Raw genomic sequence first — 17,960 nt, 5'->3', positions numbered from 1 at the left:
TCGGCGGGAAGCGAGCACAAAGAGAAAGAAGAAACCCCGAGGCCAATGTCATTGCTCCTGGTTCGTGAGGCGAGTACGGCGGCGGTGCCATCTCCACTCCGAGGTCCAGTAGCTATTCTCTGGGAGGAGGAGCAGGGACGGAGCCATCGGTGGGGGCTTCCGCCGCTAGAAACCCGCCTCTCCCTTGCGGCCGCTGTGGACCGTTGCGCCGCCGCCGTGGACCGTCGCCGAGCCCCGCACCATCGCCGCTATGGATAGCCGCACCGCCGCCTGCGACCTCCTCGCCGCGTCCTGCCCCATCGCCGCTATGGACCGCCATGCCGCCACCGTGGACCGACGCCTCATCGCTGTCACCGAGCCCTGCACCGAGCTGCCGCTAGGAGAGCCGCCTGGATCAGGATCGTTCTAGGGTTAGGGTTAGAAATTTTCACTGTTTCATCTCTCTTTTTCTTTTACCATAAAAACTGGGTATATTCTGCACTGAGGGGAAAATGGTCATTGTTAAAAAAAAATAACGGTTGTAATGGTGTTGAATTGACGGTGATGGTATTTTTGGGAGAAAGAGGCTTGTGCAATGGCATTTCTAGAAACTAGGAAGTTGCTTTTATCGATGGCATTAATATCTCGATGGGCAACTGAACACCAGATGGAAATGGAAAATGCTTCGTGTCGCGCGTCCGACGGGAAGACAAACATCGGACGCCAGCTTCCTCCTCTATACTAGTCTAAAATTGATTTACCTTTCCTGGTGTTTTTCCTGGTTTCTCTTTCCAAGTTACTTTTACTCAGCCGTATGCATGCACAACTTGCATGCAAGTATATAGGAACATGCAAATTGAGACATGATCTTTAAAACTATTTTTCTTCCAAACTAATTATGCGATTCATGATCCGATTATTGTGGTATATTTGTTGTTATTAAATCTTGCATGATTATATTCTGACGAAAAAAATATATATGTTTCTACTGTTAAAATTCAGTGTTTCACTCAATGAGAAACAAATGTTTCAATTAGATATGGACTATGTTGCACTTTAAAGTTTTTTTTTGTTGCAATGGGTTTTTGAAATGTCACATATAGCTGTTGTTGCAATAAGCATTTCATGATGTTTCAGTAGTTTTTTATATCAAAATATAGCCATATGAGATCTTGTTATAAAGATTTTATTATAACAAATCTAATGATGCAATCAAATTACATATCAAATATATATTTTAAGAGAAAAGAGTTCAAAGAATAAAAATATATGTGTACATTATAATATAGTGCTAGTAGCCGTACATGCTGCATACACAGGCTAGCACATGTAGCTGCATGCTCTTGCGCTTTAAATGTAGTGCTAGGTGCGCTGCTACTAAGGGCTGTGAGAGGCGGCCGATATTTCGTTTTTTATTAGACGTCCGATGGGTAACCTCCTCCGATGGAAATTGGAGACACTTGAACCAGCTAAGGAGTCTCTCTGTTGTGGTCTTTAACCAAAGCAGGATTATACCTCCTCGGTGCCCATGGCCCATGGCCCATGGGAAACCACGCAGCCACGCAGGTGGTTGCGAAGGTTGGTGGGGGTTCGGAATTTTCTTCTCCGACCCCCGTCAGTCGTAATCCGTTCGGCTACGAATCGAGATTTCGATGGCGAGTAAGGAATTTTTTTTATTTTTAATTTTTTTTATTAAAAGTTTTACAAAAATAATTTTCCATTTTGAAAATTGACGGAAGTAGTCGCCTACCGCCCTCTGGGAAGGCGATTTTTAAAAATCGCCCTCCCAGAGGGCGGCGAAAATGACGTGGCAGACGGCCGTTCGCTCTCGGGCGACGGCCGTCAACGAAATTTGCAGGCGGCCCCCTTGCCGCCCTCCGCGAGGGCGATTTTGTACTGTGCGGGGGGCTGCCTGCAAATGGGCGGCGAGGGGGGGCATGGAATTTTGCAGGCGGCCCCCTTGCCGCCCTCCGCGAGGGCGATTTTGTACTGTGCGGGGGGCCGCCTGCAAATGGGCGGCGAGGGGGCATGGAATTTTGCAGGCGGCCCCCTTGCCGCCCTCCGCAAGGGTGATTTTGTACTGTGCTCTATATTTTTGTATAAATATCAATAGTTATCAAATCTTTTTATATTGAAAACTATACAAGATTAAAATCTCCAAGACTGGTAAAATACAATTTTATTATTTTTTAGGGCATATTTGGATTGTTACCGTACAAATATTTTGTTACCGTACAAATATTTTATTAATTTTTAGGGCATATTTGGATTGTTAGTGCCAAATTTTTCTTCACGACCAAATATTTGGTAAGGTAAAATTGCATTTGATCATATTTGGTTTGCTGCCAAAATGTAAAATTGTAGTGAAGAATGTTCTACATAATCTCAAATCTAGATTACGTATTACCAATAAATAGGCTTCCATTTTCGTGTGTTGTGTGCTAGTGGGAAAGAAGATATGAAGAGGTTGCCTTCAGATTGTCAATTATATAGCGTCGTTTTCACTGCAATATATGTGAACTCAATGAGATACATTATTCATTAGATGTGACAAGACGATCACGCGTGGGCGTGATTCACTTTATGTAAACAGGCAGCGCCGAAAGTTGATAGTGATAACTCGAGCTGCCGCTTTTCATGTGTGCTGTTGTAGACTGTGCGCGCTACTGGATCTGACACTACCGTGCAGCGCCGAAAGTGTGTTGTCGTGAGCATAAGTTGTTCTAGCACCATATGAATGAAAAGAACTATGTAGACGAGACAAACACAAGTAGTACTGCAGTAGTAATAGCAAAAGTAGTACTGCTTTACAAGTTTGTAAGCCAAAAGAAACGGTCACATAAGGACTGAAGAGGTAGAACACTACTGACGAGGCCTCTTACCCCTGTCCCTCCTACCCTGCGCCCTAATGTGCCCGTGGGAGTACGTGAGTCGGTCCGGGAGTACGGCACGGCCAACCCGTCCTGCCTGTACAGGTGTGACCTCTGGCTGCTCCTGAGTGTGCGCCTCTGGAGCTCCTCCAAGCTGAGAGGAGCCTAGTACGTCGTGGTGGTCTGCACCGTGCAAGTCGTCGTCGTAGAACTGGCTAGTAGGACCAGTCCTACCGGCGTGAGACGAAGAGGCCCCAGTACCGAAGATCCCGGCTGCAAATCCTGCTGGACAAGGACCATCAGTTTCGTACAGGTATTTAACAGTATTAATAAAAAGTAAAGTACCGTGTGGGCGAGAGATCGACGCTCCGTGAGAGGAAGAGCTGGCGAACGCGCCCGAAGAGGTGGCGAACGCCCCTGCGGAGCTCGTGGAAGCGCCGGTCGTGCCTGCGAACGCGCTCGAAGGCAGACGAGGTCCTGCGATGAGGAAACGTGCAGTTAAAACATGGTGACATAATCGTGCAAAAGCTGAAACAAAAATGAACTAATATCTGGGCTGAACTGTACCGTGCGAAACCGGTGCTGTAGGTCGCACTGATCCGAAGCTAGGGGCGCTCGAAGGCAAACGAGGTCCTGCGAGGATGGATCATCAAGTTATGACGGGGTGATGTTTTCGTACAAAAATAGAAACAAAACTTAAGAAACCTCTGGGCTGAGCAGTACCGTGCGAAATAGGTGCCGTAGGTCGAGGTCCTGCTCCGACGGTAGGCGCGCGAGGCCGTGGTTGTACCGGACCAGCTGGAGGTACGACGTCCACGGCGCTGCGACAGGAGAAGACGCGCATGACCGCACGCATCTTCTCCTGCATCCGGTCGAAGGTCACCCTCTGCTCAACGTCAGTCAAGTGCAAACCTCTGTTCAACCTCACTTGGACTGCGGTGATATCGGCACTGATATCCCGTGCGGCATCAGCCTATGCAAGATGGAAATAACAAATTCAGTAGTTGTCCTATATTATGCAAGATAAATGAAATAATTGTAAGAAGTAATACAAATTGGATGTACCGCCACGAAGTAGTCTCGGTCACGGTGCGTGGGATACGCGTCCGTGACAGCGGCAACGTGCGGCTCTGGGGCGTCTGGAGTGAAGGTCACACGCGCACGAGTGCGAGGAAGGTACCAACGAAGGTAGTCACGGTAGTTCTCCTCCGTGTGTGGGAAGAGCTCGTTGATCACCTCCTCTGTAGCTAACACCCAGTCGTCAACGTACTGCTGTACACGTGGAGCCCAAAGTGCGCCTGCTAGCTGTCCCCGTCGAGTCAACCTGTGAAGAGAGGTAAATTATATGGCTCAATGAAGTAATTATCATAAAAATTTAGAAATGAACAATCCGAACTCACGAGTGGTCGGCAGGGAGGACGGTCGGCTGCACGTTGCCCGGAAACACCTGCCTAAGTCCGAACTGTCTCATCACACGCTGCGGGCAGTGAGGCTCAACGAAAATGTCGAACACCATCGGCAGGATGGTGAGCCAGTAAGCCTGGTCGCGTGTGCACAAGGACGAAAGTCCTAGCGGTGCTCTCGCAGCGACGGCCTCTTCTGTGTACGGCTCCCAGATGACGTCGCTCGGCTGGAGACGGTCAAACTCGAACACGAAGTCCGGGTAACCACGTCTCACCTGGACGTGAGCGTAACGACGCTGCAATAAACATGATCGGAATTAGACATGTTATGTGAAGAAAAAAAAAGACGACTGATAAACTTATAACGCAGCGAAGTTGCACTAACCCCACGTCGACACCAGTAAGTCCCCATCGTGTGTGTGCTACAGATGTGCTAAAATATATGGAACTAAAACTAAAACGCAACATATATACTCAAACATAACATATTAGTACAAATGCAAAAGATGTATGGGAGCATACCTGTGATGAATTGAGCGAACCAGCAGGGCTTCGCCGCTCCCCTTCTGCTGCCCTCCCCTCTCTCTCTTTTGTTTTTTTTGGATTTTTAAGTGAATATAATGAAATTTCACAGAGGAGGGACTGGGCTTTATAGGGGGAGAGGCAAAAATCGCCCTCCCCCAGGGCGGCAAGGGGGCCGCCTGCAAAATTCCATGCCCCCTCGCCGCCCATTTGCAGGCGCCCCCCCCCCCACAGTACAAAATCGCCCTAGCGGAGGGCGGCAAGGGGGCCGCCTGCAAAATTCCATGCCCCCCCTCGCCGCCAATTTGCAGGCGGCCCCCCGCACAGTATAAAATCGCCCTAGCGGAGGGCGGCAAGGGGGCCGCCTGCAAATTTCGTTGACGGCCGTCGCCCGAGAGCGAACGGCCGTCTGCCACGTCATTTTCGCCGCCCTCTGAGAGGGCGATTTTTAAGGCGGTAGGCGACTCCTTCCGTCAATTTTCAAAATGGAAAATTATTTTTGTAAAACTTTTAATAAAAAAAATTATAAATAAAAAAAATTCGGCGAGTAAGTAGGATTGTTCTACGGCCCATGAAGCGGCCCAGATGGCTGGGCCCAAGCTGGGGCCTTCGCATAGACTTTTCACGCCTTAATCTGGGCCTGGGATAGTAGTGATCAAACGGTCATTTGATTGCCTCGGCTCGTAGCGGACGGCAGGATCATTCACACCCTGATTGAGTGATTGTGTTGCTTTCGTTGGGAGATGCAGAGCAGCAGAGGAGCACACTGTTCTACTCTTCTCGTATATGAACCTGGTTATACGAGGCTCTTCAAATTATTATTGGAATAAAATGATTTACAAGTTTAATGTTCTTGTTTCGTCATTCGGTAGTTTGGTTCTCTACGTACCCATTTGTTAGTACTTAGTAGCGTTAAAATCTTGGTAAAATTTGAAACTATCAATTTGTTGATAGGAGAGAGATATATTGCTCATATTTAGTTTATTATAAATATGATATCAGAGTTCATAAAATATCATTTAAATCTTATTTGCATGTACTTTTCAGTGTAACATATTGGCTTCGATCATAGGTTATTCTACAAAAGTGTGATGATGACACTAAATTAATAAAAGTTGCATGTCGCAAACTGGAGTCAACCGGCCTCATCTTTTCGCTTATGCTTATGCTTATCAACGAAAATTTAAATTTTCAATCTTAAATTTGAAGTTGATTTTTGGATTGTTTTTTCATTGAAGTTTATCTTTCAGCCTTAGCTTTTAGGTTGCTAAGAACATACTACCTCCGTTCCATAATATAATGTATTTTGGAGGGATGTGACACTTCCTAGGACTATGAATCTGGACAGGCTCAGTGTCACATCCCTCTAAAATCTGTTATATTATAGGACGGAGGGAGTATATAAAAGTTTTGTTTACAAATACTTCTCGTTTGCAAATATGCCGTTTGGCTTATTAAACAATGAGACTGAACGGTTGTGCAACTTTTTGCCAATTTTGGCTGGAGGTTCACAGATAGAATTCAATAAATGTGCGTTTTATTTTTTTTCTATTGGTGTTAGTACCGGTGTGCGTCTCTATCAGTTTGGATGTGTCCCTATTATGTCTTCTTTTGAGGTGTGATTATGTTTGAAACTTTTTTTTAATAATTAGCTGTAATTCTGTGAGCAAAGGTCAGGATTATATTTTATTATCTTAAAAAAAATAATGTCAAATTTCGTTCCATTGTGAAGAAATTTTGCCACATTTGCATTACCATTGGCTTCAAACAAAACCATTATATTTTCAATACTTGTGAATTGCCATCACACTACTTATCACGGATTGGAAAAAATATGAGAAATCATGCCATGTGTTTATCCCATTGAAAAAAGTTCTTCCTCTTGTGGTGACTCTGCCTACCTAATAAGCAAACAGATAATATGAAAGAGAATGAGGTGTAATCCGAGAAAAGCTTCATAATCATACAAGCTTCTTTTATTTTCCCCTTTTCTTATCCCAGAAGAAAACCTTTTTTTCCTCAATTAAATCTAACACAGAAAACCTTTTTATAGAATAAACCAAACCTTGTGAAGCCAAACTGCAAAAACTTGTGGGGGAGAAGAAGAAAAATAAAAACTTCGTCGAGAAGGCAAAGCAAATCAAGCCAAGATAACGCGGAAGAGAACGAGAATATCACGGCTATTAAGACCTCGGAATCCACGGGTGATGAAGACCAAATCCTCGAGCGTTCTCAGCAACTCCTTCCCAATCCTCCTCCTCATCTTCCTCGCGGCGGCAGCATCCGTTCCCCAGATCGCCATGTCGGCCGAGCAGCCGGAGCAGGCGGCCCCCGCGGCGCAGGAGGCGACCGTGCAGATCGTCTACCTGGACCGCCCCGCGGACGCCGACCCCGAGGAGTTCCACATCCGCACCCTCGCCCCCGTCCTCGGCAGGTATACTCGCGGAATTTGGATCCCCCGCCTGGTTGTTTCTACTATTTGTGCGATCTATGTTGCTCCGGTTGTAGGAGTTTGGATTCCGGTGGTTCGATTGAGATAGAAACTTGTGTCCTTCTGGGGGCTCGATTAGCTCCAATATGACCGTGGTGATACTGGGTAGGAATAGGGTTTTCTGAGAGGTGTGGATTGTATGGCGATTTGCTGATTTTGGGGTTGGTTGATTGCAGCGAGGAGAAGGCAAAGGAGGCGGTGCTCTACCACTACAAGCACGCCGCAAGCGGTTTCTCTGCAAAACTTACTCCCCAGCAGGTCGAGGAGCTCAAGAGTGAGTACTCTATCCTATTTTTCTTTCAGAATTATGCCCGTTTACCGTTCTTCTATATCTGGAAAATGAAACGAGAGGAATAAATCTGGTTTTTGGCTGGCACCAAACCAATGGATGAACATCGGAGTCTCAAATTCTTATTGGAACATAAATGTATCATTTGTCAATCTGTAATACAGCGGCCGTACTGAATAACTTCCATCTTGTTGAGTAAAATTAAGTATGATCCTTAAGCTTTTAGATCTTTGGACTTAGGTGTGATTGATTGGTGATGTTCTGTGGTAATGTTGATGGTTATCAAAGTTTCTTTCACACTGTAGTCTTCCGTTGCAATAATTGCGAAAGCAATCATTCTTTTCTCTCACAAGCCCAGGTTCAGGCTTAAGTGCACACTCACAAATCATAGGATTGTAAGCTACTAAGAACCTGTTCGGGGATTGTACATTATAACTATAACTAATTCTTCATTGCCCCATAATAATGTGCTTCAGTCATATTTGTCATGTAATATTTGGTACTTTGGAACCAGGAAGTACAATATTTCCTTTGTAGACCAGGATGTATCAATTTACATCCTACTTATCCCATATAGTATGAACAATCCTATTGAAGGATATTTGTGAATTCTGATGCTCTTAGCTGTTATTGTAAGTATTTGCCAAACTGATAAGATATTTGCAAATAAAACCTATTCCTTATGAACTGGACTTGCATCTGTTCATTTTCTAGGATTATATATGCAAGGTTTTTCTTTTCACCGTGGATTTTATTAATACCATTTTAACTTATATTTCTAACATGATTCGATCTTACATATACGCTATCTATGACCAAGCAGCTACCGGATTTCTTAGTGTACTGTTCTTTTTATCATTAATCAAGTAAAACTTATCTAATGTACATGCCAGTGTCGTGTGGTTATAGATTACAATACGGCACATGATTTCTTTGGATTTTGGTTAAGTTTCTGAAGTATGTATGCTAAAGTCGCCAATAGTGCGAATCGTACTTGGGCCATTTGCACTTCTGTTTGTATCCTTACGTCTGATTTGGCTCCTGCCTCTTTTGTTGCAGAGCAACCAGGTGTTCTTCAGGTTGTACCAAGCCAGACATACCAGCTCCATGGACCCGGGGCTGGCACTGGCACAATGAACACCTTTAGTCTTGTGTAGTGTACCGGCCTAGCTGATAAGGTAGTGTAATGCAAGTGTTTCTGGTGTGTGCATCTCATGGCATGGTTGTAATACTATATGGTAGTAACAATAAGAGATGCAACACCTGTACATCCCCAGTGGATACAATGATCTTTTAGCTTGTATCCTAAGTTTGTAATGAGTATTAAAAAAAAGGCTGTAATGCACTAATGTATAACAAGATCATTTGATACTATATATAACTATGTGTTGATCTAATGTTATTCTCTTTTAGAATTTTGGGTCTTCATGTTGCTGAGTTTGCACCTGTGGAAGACCTTCCCTGTCTTCGTATTTGCTTTGTTATTCACATTCGCAAAAGTAGTACTCCTTCCGTTTCACAATGTAAGACTTTTTAGCATTGTCCATATACATATAGATGTAATGAATCTAACACATACATATGTCTAGATTCATTATATGATGAATGTAGACAATGCTAGAAAGTTTTATATTGTGAAACGGAGGAAGTAGTAACAATAATCGTTTACGACAAAAATACGCATGGGCCCACTAGTCAGTGTCTTCCCAGCTCCGCACAGTGGGGAATACCTCTCGCAAGGTGGGCCCCACCAAGCGCCCATTTCTTAACCGACGAAACGGGCTCACGTGTCTGACCATCGCTCGCAATCGCAATTCGCAAGTTGGCATCCAACTCCGTCCCGTCCCTCCCTCCCCCCCAACCCGATGGGAAACGCGGCCGCCGGCGATTCGGCCGCCGAGCTGCTGCTCCGCGCGGCGGCGCTGGTGCCGCCGGCGCACTACGCCCTCGCCGCCCTCCTCCTCGCCTGCGCCTTACTGTACCGCTTCCTCGAGCTCCACCTCATCGGCGACCTCCTCCGCGGCCTCCGCGGGGGCCGCGTCGCGCTCACCTTCCACCCCGCCTCCCACGTCTACCACCGCGTCGCATCCAAGTGCCGCTCCCTCCATGGCAGGTGAGATGAGAGAACTCCGAGTTGTGTGGATTCGTCGGAATATTTTTTTGCGATGTCATCGCTAACATCGGGAACGCTGGTCGGTCGCGTAGGTACTTGGCGACGCCGTGGCTTGCGAGCCCTCATTTGCAGACACTGTTCCTGAGCATCTCTGGGAGACCCCCTTCGTTCACGTATAGGAGGTAGGAGTAAATTCATGTCTTGGAATTGTGCATTTACTCGTTGCATTTGTCTACGGTCTCTCTGCACCAACGTGAGTATTTGTTTGATTGTACATTGGTATGAGATGTTAATGGACTGTTCTGATGGCTCAATGGCCTAACGGTATCACTTGAAACTTCTCAATATGGATATGCTTGTGCGGTTTTAGCTTCCTTTTTTCCCTATGAAGTTATGATTGTTGCGCACCATTTTGTATAAAAATAAGGGGCAATAAACTTTTGTGCGAAATCTGGTATATGCAGAATTGCGGCATGCTGTTCCTTTATTATTATATGATATATATTGGTATTTAGTATTCTCATGAGTTCCAGTTCCAAGTTCAGTAAGATCAGCTACTATAAGGTAGAGACTCATGTTCTGTTTTGGTTGGACATTACAAATTAAACTTGGAACGGTGCTGCAGCTAGTTATGACATTAGTTTGCCATATTTATTAAATTCTTAGTTATGAAATTAGTTTCCCATATTCATTGAACTCTATAACACAGGCAGCTGTACACAGTTCGCGATGGTGGGACCATTGCTTTGGATTGGTTACTAGCCTCTGATTGTGAAGGTGCTGATGTTTTTGTTGGATAGCTTCAGATCAATAGGCTAGAGATGCCTGATAGTTAGTTCTATGTTGCAGAAGAAGATGTTGGTTTTTGTGATGGAGTTATCTCTAGGGATGATTCGACGCCTCTTGTTGTTGTGATACCTGGATTAACTAGTGATTCTACTGCTGCTGTAAGTCCCTATGATTTCTCTACCAAACTTTGGTTTAAACACAATCTGGAATTTTCCATAAAATCAATTTTAGGTATTTGGGCTACCTTCCCTAATTGTTCTAAACAAGATGCAGCTGTCTGTTGCAGTATGTGAAGCACTTGGTCTTTTCTATGGCAAGCAAAGGGTGGAATGTTGTTGTAGGCAATCATAGGGGTCTGGGTGGCATCTCCATAACTGTAAGTTTCCTCCTATTCTATAGTGATATGCAGCATTGAAAAATCGATGGTGTCATCTGCTTTAACTGATTGGTTTTAATAGCCATGCTTGTCTAAACTAAAGTCCAAAGACAAAAGGATGATAAAATGAACTACAGGGCAGAAGTTTCGAGAGAGGCATTGCTGAAGCTTACTGTCGATCTGCACCTTCCGTACGAGGACAAGCAATTAATTAACCAGTGTCATAAGATTAAATATGGTGGAAAGCACATTTGTTACTTGTGCTCCCTTAAATTCTGTTAGCTGAATGATTCATGTTTGTCTTATAAGGTAGATATTAGGATTGATAGCAAATGTAAAGACACTGCATATTCCTGTTTTGAACCACTTGAACATTTTTTTTTTATTAAGCTTTTGAACCATGTGGTCCATATTCCCAGTCTATTACATGATATGTGCATGAAAGTGAAAATGGGTGAAATGGTGTTAGGCCTAAACCATCAATCAATGATGCTGATGTGGAAATTAGAAAATCCTTGAATACATGTTCTGACTCCAGGAAAATTATGTCCCAGAATCATCAATTTGGTAGCAGTTGATGAAAAATGTTCAGGTGGTACTTGTTCCTCAACCTAGTATTTATTCTTGCAGTCTGATTGCTTCTACAATGCTGGATGGACAGAAGATTTCCGTGAGATTGTCAATTACCTTCATCAGAAGTATCCACAGGCTCCATTATTTGCTGTTGGGACAAGCATAGGTGCCAATATTCTGGTAGACTTTGTCTGTTCTTAAGATCTTCTGTTTTGTTTTGCATAATCTCTCTTGCTTGCTCTCACTCCACGCATGCACGCACTCTGCTATACACTGTAGTTGATATTGTAAAAGTGAGCTGCAATTTGTTTATGTTGTTTTCATCTGTTGCCCTTTTAGGTTAAGTATCTCGGAGAAGAAGGTGAGGGTACCCCTGTGGCTGGTGCTGTATCTATTTGCTCACCCTGGGATCTGCTGGTCAGCGTCTACAGTTTTTTTTTTTTTTTGAATTTTTTTTTATGGTTCTATAGATATTATTTTATGCATAAATAATTGTTTATTTGTTTTGAAACACAATTTTGCATTATGATACCTATATTTTTGTTTGCTAACAATTTCGCTGTGTCTCACTTAATGAAATAACAAATAGCAAATAATATCCTCTTCTAGTGTTTCATTTCACACCAATACTTCTTAATTGTTTTCTTACATCTATCCGTAATATTTTGTTATATCAATCAATATTGCAGGTGACCAACAGATTTATTCAGCGCAAGCTTGTGCAACGATGTTATGACAAAGCTCTTGCAATTGGTCTGAAAGGATATGCAAAACTGTATGTTCTCATTACGCTTCTTTACCAGCTAAGCATTTAAACAAGACTAACATTGTATACAACTTGCCACAACCTTTATTCATTGAATTACTATAGTTTGTGCTAATCAAGGTTTAGTGATTATCAAATAAATCCTTTTTCAATTTATTTGATTTGCATTTCAAATAAAATACAATGGCAATGATGGTTTGCGTTTTGCACCTTTAGCTAAAGATCCAAGTTCTTGCCTATATCAATTGAAATGTGTGTTTATGATCTTTGTTAAAATTAATTTCATTGTGGACAAATCAAGATGAGACACTATTCTTGAGCTCATGGTATCAAGGGCCTGCATCCCATACAATCTTGTGGACAATTGTAGACTAGTATCCTGGGTTAGAGTTTATATGTTAGGTACAAGCAGTTTGATTAGTGTGGCTTTGTGATCATGTTGCTCATTGCGACAGAACCCACATAATGGTCTTACTCGTTGCCTATCGTCAAGTGCTGTCTTATGGGGATTTGGAGGGTCAAGAGGGCTTTTTGTTAAGTGGTAGGAGAGAAACCAGCACTAATTGACAAATATCAAATAAGAGAATGAGGAGAGGGTGGGACGTCCAGTAAAGAACTTCTGCTTGCAGTCAACCAAGAATGATTAAATTAGTAAATATGAAGTTTATGTTCCCTGAACAGTTGTTTTTTTGTATTTCTTCTTACTCTCGAGAAATTTACTGTAGACCACATCTCCCTTATGGCTTTGCTTTGATGGTGACTGATGAGTTTCCAATCCCATGTGAGCCCTAAGGAAATGTTTGGACCTTTCTGATGAATTGTTGCTTAAACTTGTGATCTGATACTTGAAGAGCAAATAGCTGTTGCTAGCTGAACTGTTAAGGCACTCGACTATTCTAGTGAGGTCCAGACTACATTGAAGGAATTTTCTCATAGTTATGTGATAGTTGGAGTAATCGGGGTATTTCATATTGTGATCTGTAACTGATCTGTGCCGTAAGAAGATACTAGGTCTTGTAGCAAATTCTTGCAGCACTAACTCTCGAGTAGTTACCATCTTCAGTTCTAGTACAAGTGCCACAACTGCAGAATGTACACTCCATTTACTGATAATCTGATTAGAGGACAATAACTTGAAGTACTACCTCCTTACTAGATTCATAGTATTAGGATATGTCCACATCTAGTAATAGATTAACTTATTCTGGGACGGAGGTAGTACATGTTTACATTCAGACCATTAAACCCATTTCCATCTGCATTAACTCTGATTTTTCTTACTTTTTGTAATTTCTAACAATGTTAATGAATTTAATTGATACATAATATACCGAATATGCAAATGTCCTGATAAAATGTTTAGGCTTAGCAGTCTCGCACCATCATCCAGAGCAACGGATGTAGTATAAGCCCGTGCTGCGTAATGACAACCAAAGATGGTGAATGCACTTTTTCTTCATACTCAACTACTGAGTTTTCTCCCCATTTTGTTTTTGCAGACACCAACCCGTCTTGGCAAGACTTGCTAACTGGGAAGATATTAGAAAGGTACATTGACTGACTGACCCTGTTGTTCTATTATCTCATGTGTATATAGTATGTACTGTACATTGGAACTTTCCCTGTGAACCATGACAAAGTATTGAGTGTTGTTTCAGTTTCCATAAAAAAGGGTTATATATTGTAGTTCACAGAGGCTACAGTAGATTACTTTTAAGGGTCAAAAGAGCAATTGTCCCTTTAAATTAATTGGCTGGTTACACAAATTTGTACTTATCCTATCATCTTCTATTTCATTTTTTCAGTCACGATCTATCAGGGAATTCGACCGTCATGCCACTTGTGTGGTTGCAAAATATGAGGTATTCTTTCTAATGCTAGTGTACCTGCTAAATATTTTAGCATTGCTTAATATCATGAGTTAGATACTTAGATCAAATCAAATAGCATTGTGCTGTTCCAATTACATTTGAAGGTAGAGGTGGACTGGCAAAGCAACATACAACTATTTGGTTCAAACATAAATGGACCAAATTAATTTACCACCTTTGATTTTCAAAGGGATGTGATCAGAATTGACCATAAGCTAGTGCATCAAATCCAATTTTGTAACAAATAAGCAAAATTCAAATTGAACTGCCAGTAAGCCTCTTAATCTACTTTTAACACCAGTAAGCCTCTAACTTGCATCAGTATAAATTTGTCAGACAGTGGACACATTCTACCGTCGGTGCAGCAGTGCAAATTACATTAGTAATGTGTCAGTGCCCCTGCTTTGTATCAGTGCTCTTGATGACCCACTTTGCACAAGGGAGGCCATTCCCTGGGACGAATGCAGGTAAGCTTACTTTTCTTTCAAAAGATCACCATCCTAAAGTTTTATTGTGTATTGATGAGGTCCACATTGTGTGATTCAGGGCAAACAAAAACATTGTTTTGGCAACTGCACCTAACGGTGGCCATCTTGCCTTTTTTCAAGGGCTAACTGCTGGAAAGCTGTGGTATGTTGTTTGCCCCTATTATGAATAGTAAGGACAAAGTACCGTTACCTTTCTGTTCATGGTCTAAGAAACTTGAAAATAGATATTTGTAAGGAATTGCGATTACCGGGGAAAGCTTGTTTTAGTTGTAGTTGATAATTTGTAGGATATTTTAGATAAGTAGAAGTAATATACATTTATAAACACAAAAATTATGTATTTTGAGGTGCAAGCGGCTAAATTATACTATTTTGTGCGGGGATATAATTGGGCAGGGATGAAAAGACAATTCTTTAATCCGCTTTCCACTCACACCTCCATTTTTCACTTGTGATGTTTCTTCAATATACATTATTATCCAATAGCGATTAAGTCAGTGTGTTCCTTTATGAATATTTGGTAGGTGGGTGGGAGCTGTTTCTGAGTTTCTACTTGCTCTACATGATAGCCCCTGCATGCATCGGCAAAAGGTAGAGATTATTAAATCGCAAACTGGCGTACGATAGCATGAATACATGATATAACATGTAGTTGAATGCAGGCACAAGAACACAGCTTGCACACTTCGTTGGAATCATCCATTGATAAAAGCCCATATGTGAATTTCATGGAAGATGGGATGGTAACTGCGGTGACAAATGATGATGCCAACAATAGTGACTCAGATAATCCTATTTCCAATGAAATGGAACTCCGCAATGGCATGGTTGGTGTGCAACAGGATGGAATCGCCACAGAAATACAGAATGAGTGTGACGGTAATAGGTCACAAGAGAATGTGACGCCAGCCCAAGGTCCTGTAGGATCACAGGAACAGCCAAAACAAAACATAGATAAAATCCAGGATGCTATTGCTCCTGTAAAGATATCCATTAATCAGCTCATTCGATCGCAGGGGAGATCTGTTTGGTTGCTTACTTACATTGCTTTTGTAACATCTTGGCCTTTCCTTGGTGCCCTGGGTTTTATCTTGTTTAGGAAAAAGTTCAGGAATTCTTTGCCTGCTAAACGGTTATGAAACTAAGGCAATTATGCTTACAGTACATACACATAATTGTTTCACGTGTAGTATGTAAAATGCTGGCAACAACAGTTCATATTTGTGTATCAGTTCCTAAGAAAATAAATTATATAGGTGTAACATGCTGTCATGCAATGATTCAATTCCTCTGTAATTTTCTGTAGTTGGAATTACTAAACATTTCCCAGTATTTTACTGGTTCTGCATTTCTTCTACTCTGCACTACTTTGTTATTCTAACTACATTTACAATGTTTATAGGGGATCAGTGAGGGATTTAGCTAATGTGAAACTTCTGTGGAGAGGTAGGGATGGAAGTGGATCCACCCACGGGTACCCCCACTAACTTGTCTCTATTTAGTTTATAACTATAAGAGGTCGCCATGTATAATTTCACGGTAAATACAGCTAGCACAAGGATGCAGTTTGCAATTTATCACAATCGATTTTAAATAAAATTACACATCCATGTTCGTGGCTACTGAACCAAAACATGATGAAATCAGATACTGGGTCTAGTATTTCTGTTTTTAGCTGTTACTAGAGTTCATGAACACCAGAATATAACCGACGCAGTAAGTTACTAGCAGCAAGCAACTGAAAAACATCAGGTGATTAAACACCAACAGTTACAATTCTAGAAGACGCATGTCTCTAATCATTTCTTCTACCAGACTAAGGAACCTTTCAGTCAATCCTGTTTGTCACGAGCAAGCTGAGCCCGATGCCTTAGTTCTGCTCTCTTCCATTTCACCATCAACCGACATAATGTAATAAGGGAGCTAACCTGGAATAGTAAAAAGTGTTCAATATGCATACAAGATGAACTGCAAATAGATAGAGAGCATAACACCAACTAATTAATAAGGACTTTAATAACAGGGAATGGAAGGTCTTTTACTAACCACAATGACCATAGATATGAAGATAAGGGGACCCGACCAGACGACAGAAACAAAAACTCCAGCGCGGTCGAAGTAATTTCGTGTGGCAATGCTCTTCCAGTGCTCTGCCATATAGCTATTTATCTTTTCAGCAAGATAAACTCCTGAATCTGCAGATAGGCAACCATGGAACCAATCAGACAATTAATCAAACCAAGCAGCCTACTCTGATCAATCAAACAACCAGGTTTTTATTCTAGATAATTTACTGCCACCTAACGTCCTGAGATATCCGTTGTCTCTTCCTAATATCAGAATTGAGAAGATACCAATTATAGAAACTCACAATAGCCACAAACTCAAGCTCTGTAGTAGACTTTGAGTGGCACACTAGCAGACACCAAGAATACTCTAATTCTACATTATTGACAGAATAATAAAATGTTGATCATTTATAGTGCACTCCCTCTGTTTCATATTACAAGTTTCAGCCTTATGCATTCCTTTCACATTACAAGTTTTAGCCTCCTGACATAATTTTATCACATTCTTTCCACTCAAACCCTTATCATAGTTCGCATTGCGATATCCTGAATATTTGTCTTGTGCCAACTGCCAAGGCATCACATCTTTAGAAAGGTTTAGTGGCCAATTCTGCTTTAACTTCTTTGTGCTCAAAGCAGCATCTAGGTGAGCGCTGTATGTGCTAAAGTTTAAGCAAATGCAGTAACTCGGTTAAACTGTTAGTTGCTATTGACCCAATTACTACGACAAGGTTCGGTTTATGCAAATGGAAGATTATACTACCAAAATATTATTATACCCTAGCCTCTCTTCTCCGACGACAATGTCTCAGTCCTAAACATACTGCAAAAATATGCAAAAAGAAACAAGAAAACTCACAGGCAAGAAACAGCATGAAGAGCTGGAAATTGGCATTCCTCCTCAACCCGACGGCCGTGAGCAACAGAGTCGCATGGAATACCATCAAGCAAATCAGCCATGGTTCCTGAAATAGCCTCAGTGCCACAAGCACAAGGCACGCGAATCATCAGCAAAAGAGAAAGGAGGCGGCGCGGCGCGGCGGCTGGAAATCGGTGATCTCCGCTAATCTGGGGATCGGGGAGTTAGTTACCGTCCAGTCGACGGCGCGGACGAAGGCGAGAAGGCTGTCGGCGGCGGGGCCGATCCCGCGGCGGAGCTCGGCGGAGAGCGCCTGGACGAGGCCCGAGACCTGGTCCAGGTGCGCCATCACGGCGGCCTGCGCCTCCTCCATCGGATGGCGCGTGCGGCGGAGGGCGGCAGATTGGCCCAGAGTACTCAGGAAGAAGAGGGGAGATGTGCTGCCGAGAGTTGTTGCGATGATTCGGTTGCCTGCATATTTGCAACGTTTACCTTCGCAAAT

At 42.6% G+C, this 17,960-nt stretch overlaps 4 protein-coding genes across 4 annotated transcripts; 2 read left to right on the top strand and 2 right to left on the bottom strand.

The window, feature by feature from the left end:
- Window positions 1–2,767: 2,767 nt before the first annotated feature.
- On the bottom strand, window positions 2,768–4,654 carry LOC136356722 (uncharacterized). Its single transcript, XM_066310973.1, has 5 exons — window positions 4,250–4,654; window positions 3,915–4,173; window positions 3,573–3,822; window positions 3,417–3,482; window positions 2,768–3,326 (listed from the first exon to the last, which is right to left on the bottom strand). Exons 1-5 carry the CDS (start codon window positions 4,363–4,365, stop codon window positions 2,842–2,844), a joined length of 1,176 nt encoding a protein of 391 aa, XP_066167070.1. The 5' UTR covers window positions 4,366–4,654; the 3' UTR covers window positions 2,768–2,841.
- Window positions 4,655–6,916: 2,262 nt separating this feature from the next.
- LOC4338887 (subtilisin-like protease SBT3.17) lies at window positions 6,917–8,951 on the top strand. The gene is made up of 3 exons (XM_015781892.2): window positions 6,917–7,208; window positions 7,442–7,539; window positions 8,614–8,951. The coding sequence occupies exons 1-3, from the start codon at window positions 6,982–6,984 to the stop codon at window positions 8,709–8,711; spliced, it is 423 nt and encodes a 140-aa protein (XP_015637378.1). The 5' UTR covers window positions 6,917–6,981; the 3' UTR covers window positions 8,712–8,951.
- Window positions 8,952–9,352: 401 nt separating this feature from the next.
- On the top strand, window positions 9,353–15,878 carry LOC4338886 (embryogenesis-associated protein EMB8). Its single transcript, XM_015781922.3, has 14 exons — window positions 9,353–9,667; window positions 9,760–9,849; window positions 10,377–10,444; window positions 10,517–10,614; window positions 10,743–10,832; window positions 11,463–11,585; window positions 11,745–11,822; window positions 12,095–12,180; window positions 13,671–13,719; window positions 13,977–14,033; window positions 14,379–14,509; window positions 14,589–14,672; window positions 15,055–15,121; window positions 15,193–15,878. The coding sequence occupies exons 1-14, from the start codon at window positions 9,420–9,422 to the stop codon at window positions 15,667–15,669; spliced, it is 1,746 nt and encodes a 581-aa protein (XP_015637408.1). The 5' UTR covers window positions 9,353–9,419; the 3' UTR covers window positions 15,670–15,878.
- Window positions 15,879–16,080: 202 nt separating this feature from the next.
- On the bottom strand, window positions 16,081–17,910 carry LOC4338885 (uncharacterized). Its single transcript, XM_015781923.3, has 4 exons — window positions 17,691–17,910; window positions 17,459–17,564; window positions 16,577–16,725; window positions 16,081–16,458 (listed from the first exon to the last, which is right to left on the bottom strand). The coding sequence occupies exons 1-4, from the start codon at window positions 17,829–17,831 to the stop codon at window positions 16,363–16,365; spliced, it is 492 nt and encodes a 163-aa protein (XP_015637409.1). The 5' UTR covers window positions 17,832–17,910; the 3' UTR covers window positions 16,081–16,362.
- Window positions 17,911–17,960: the final 50 nt, after the last annotated feature.

The sequence above is a fragment of the Oryza sativa genome, chromosome 5, assembly GCF_034140825.1.
Source record: "Oryza sativa Japonica Group chromosome 5, ASM3414082v1".
Classification (NCBI taxonomy): Eukaryota; Viridiplantae; Streptophyta; class Magnoliopsida; order Poales; family Poaceae; genus Oryza; species Oryza sativa.
The sequence above is the reverse complement of the archived record's forward strand: the minus strand, read 5'-3'. Positions and strand labels throughout refer to the sequence as shown.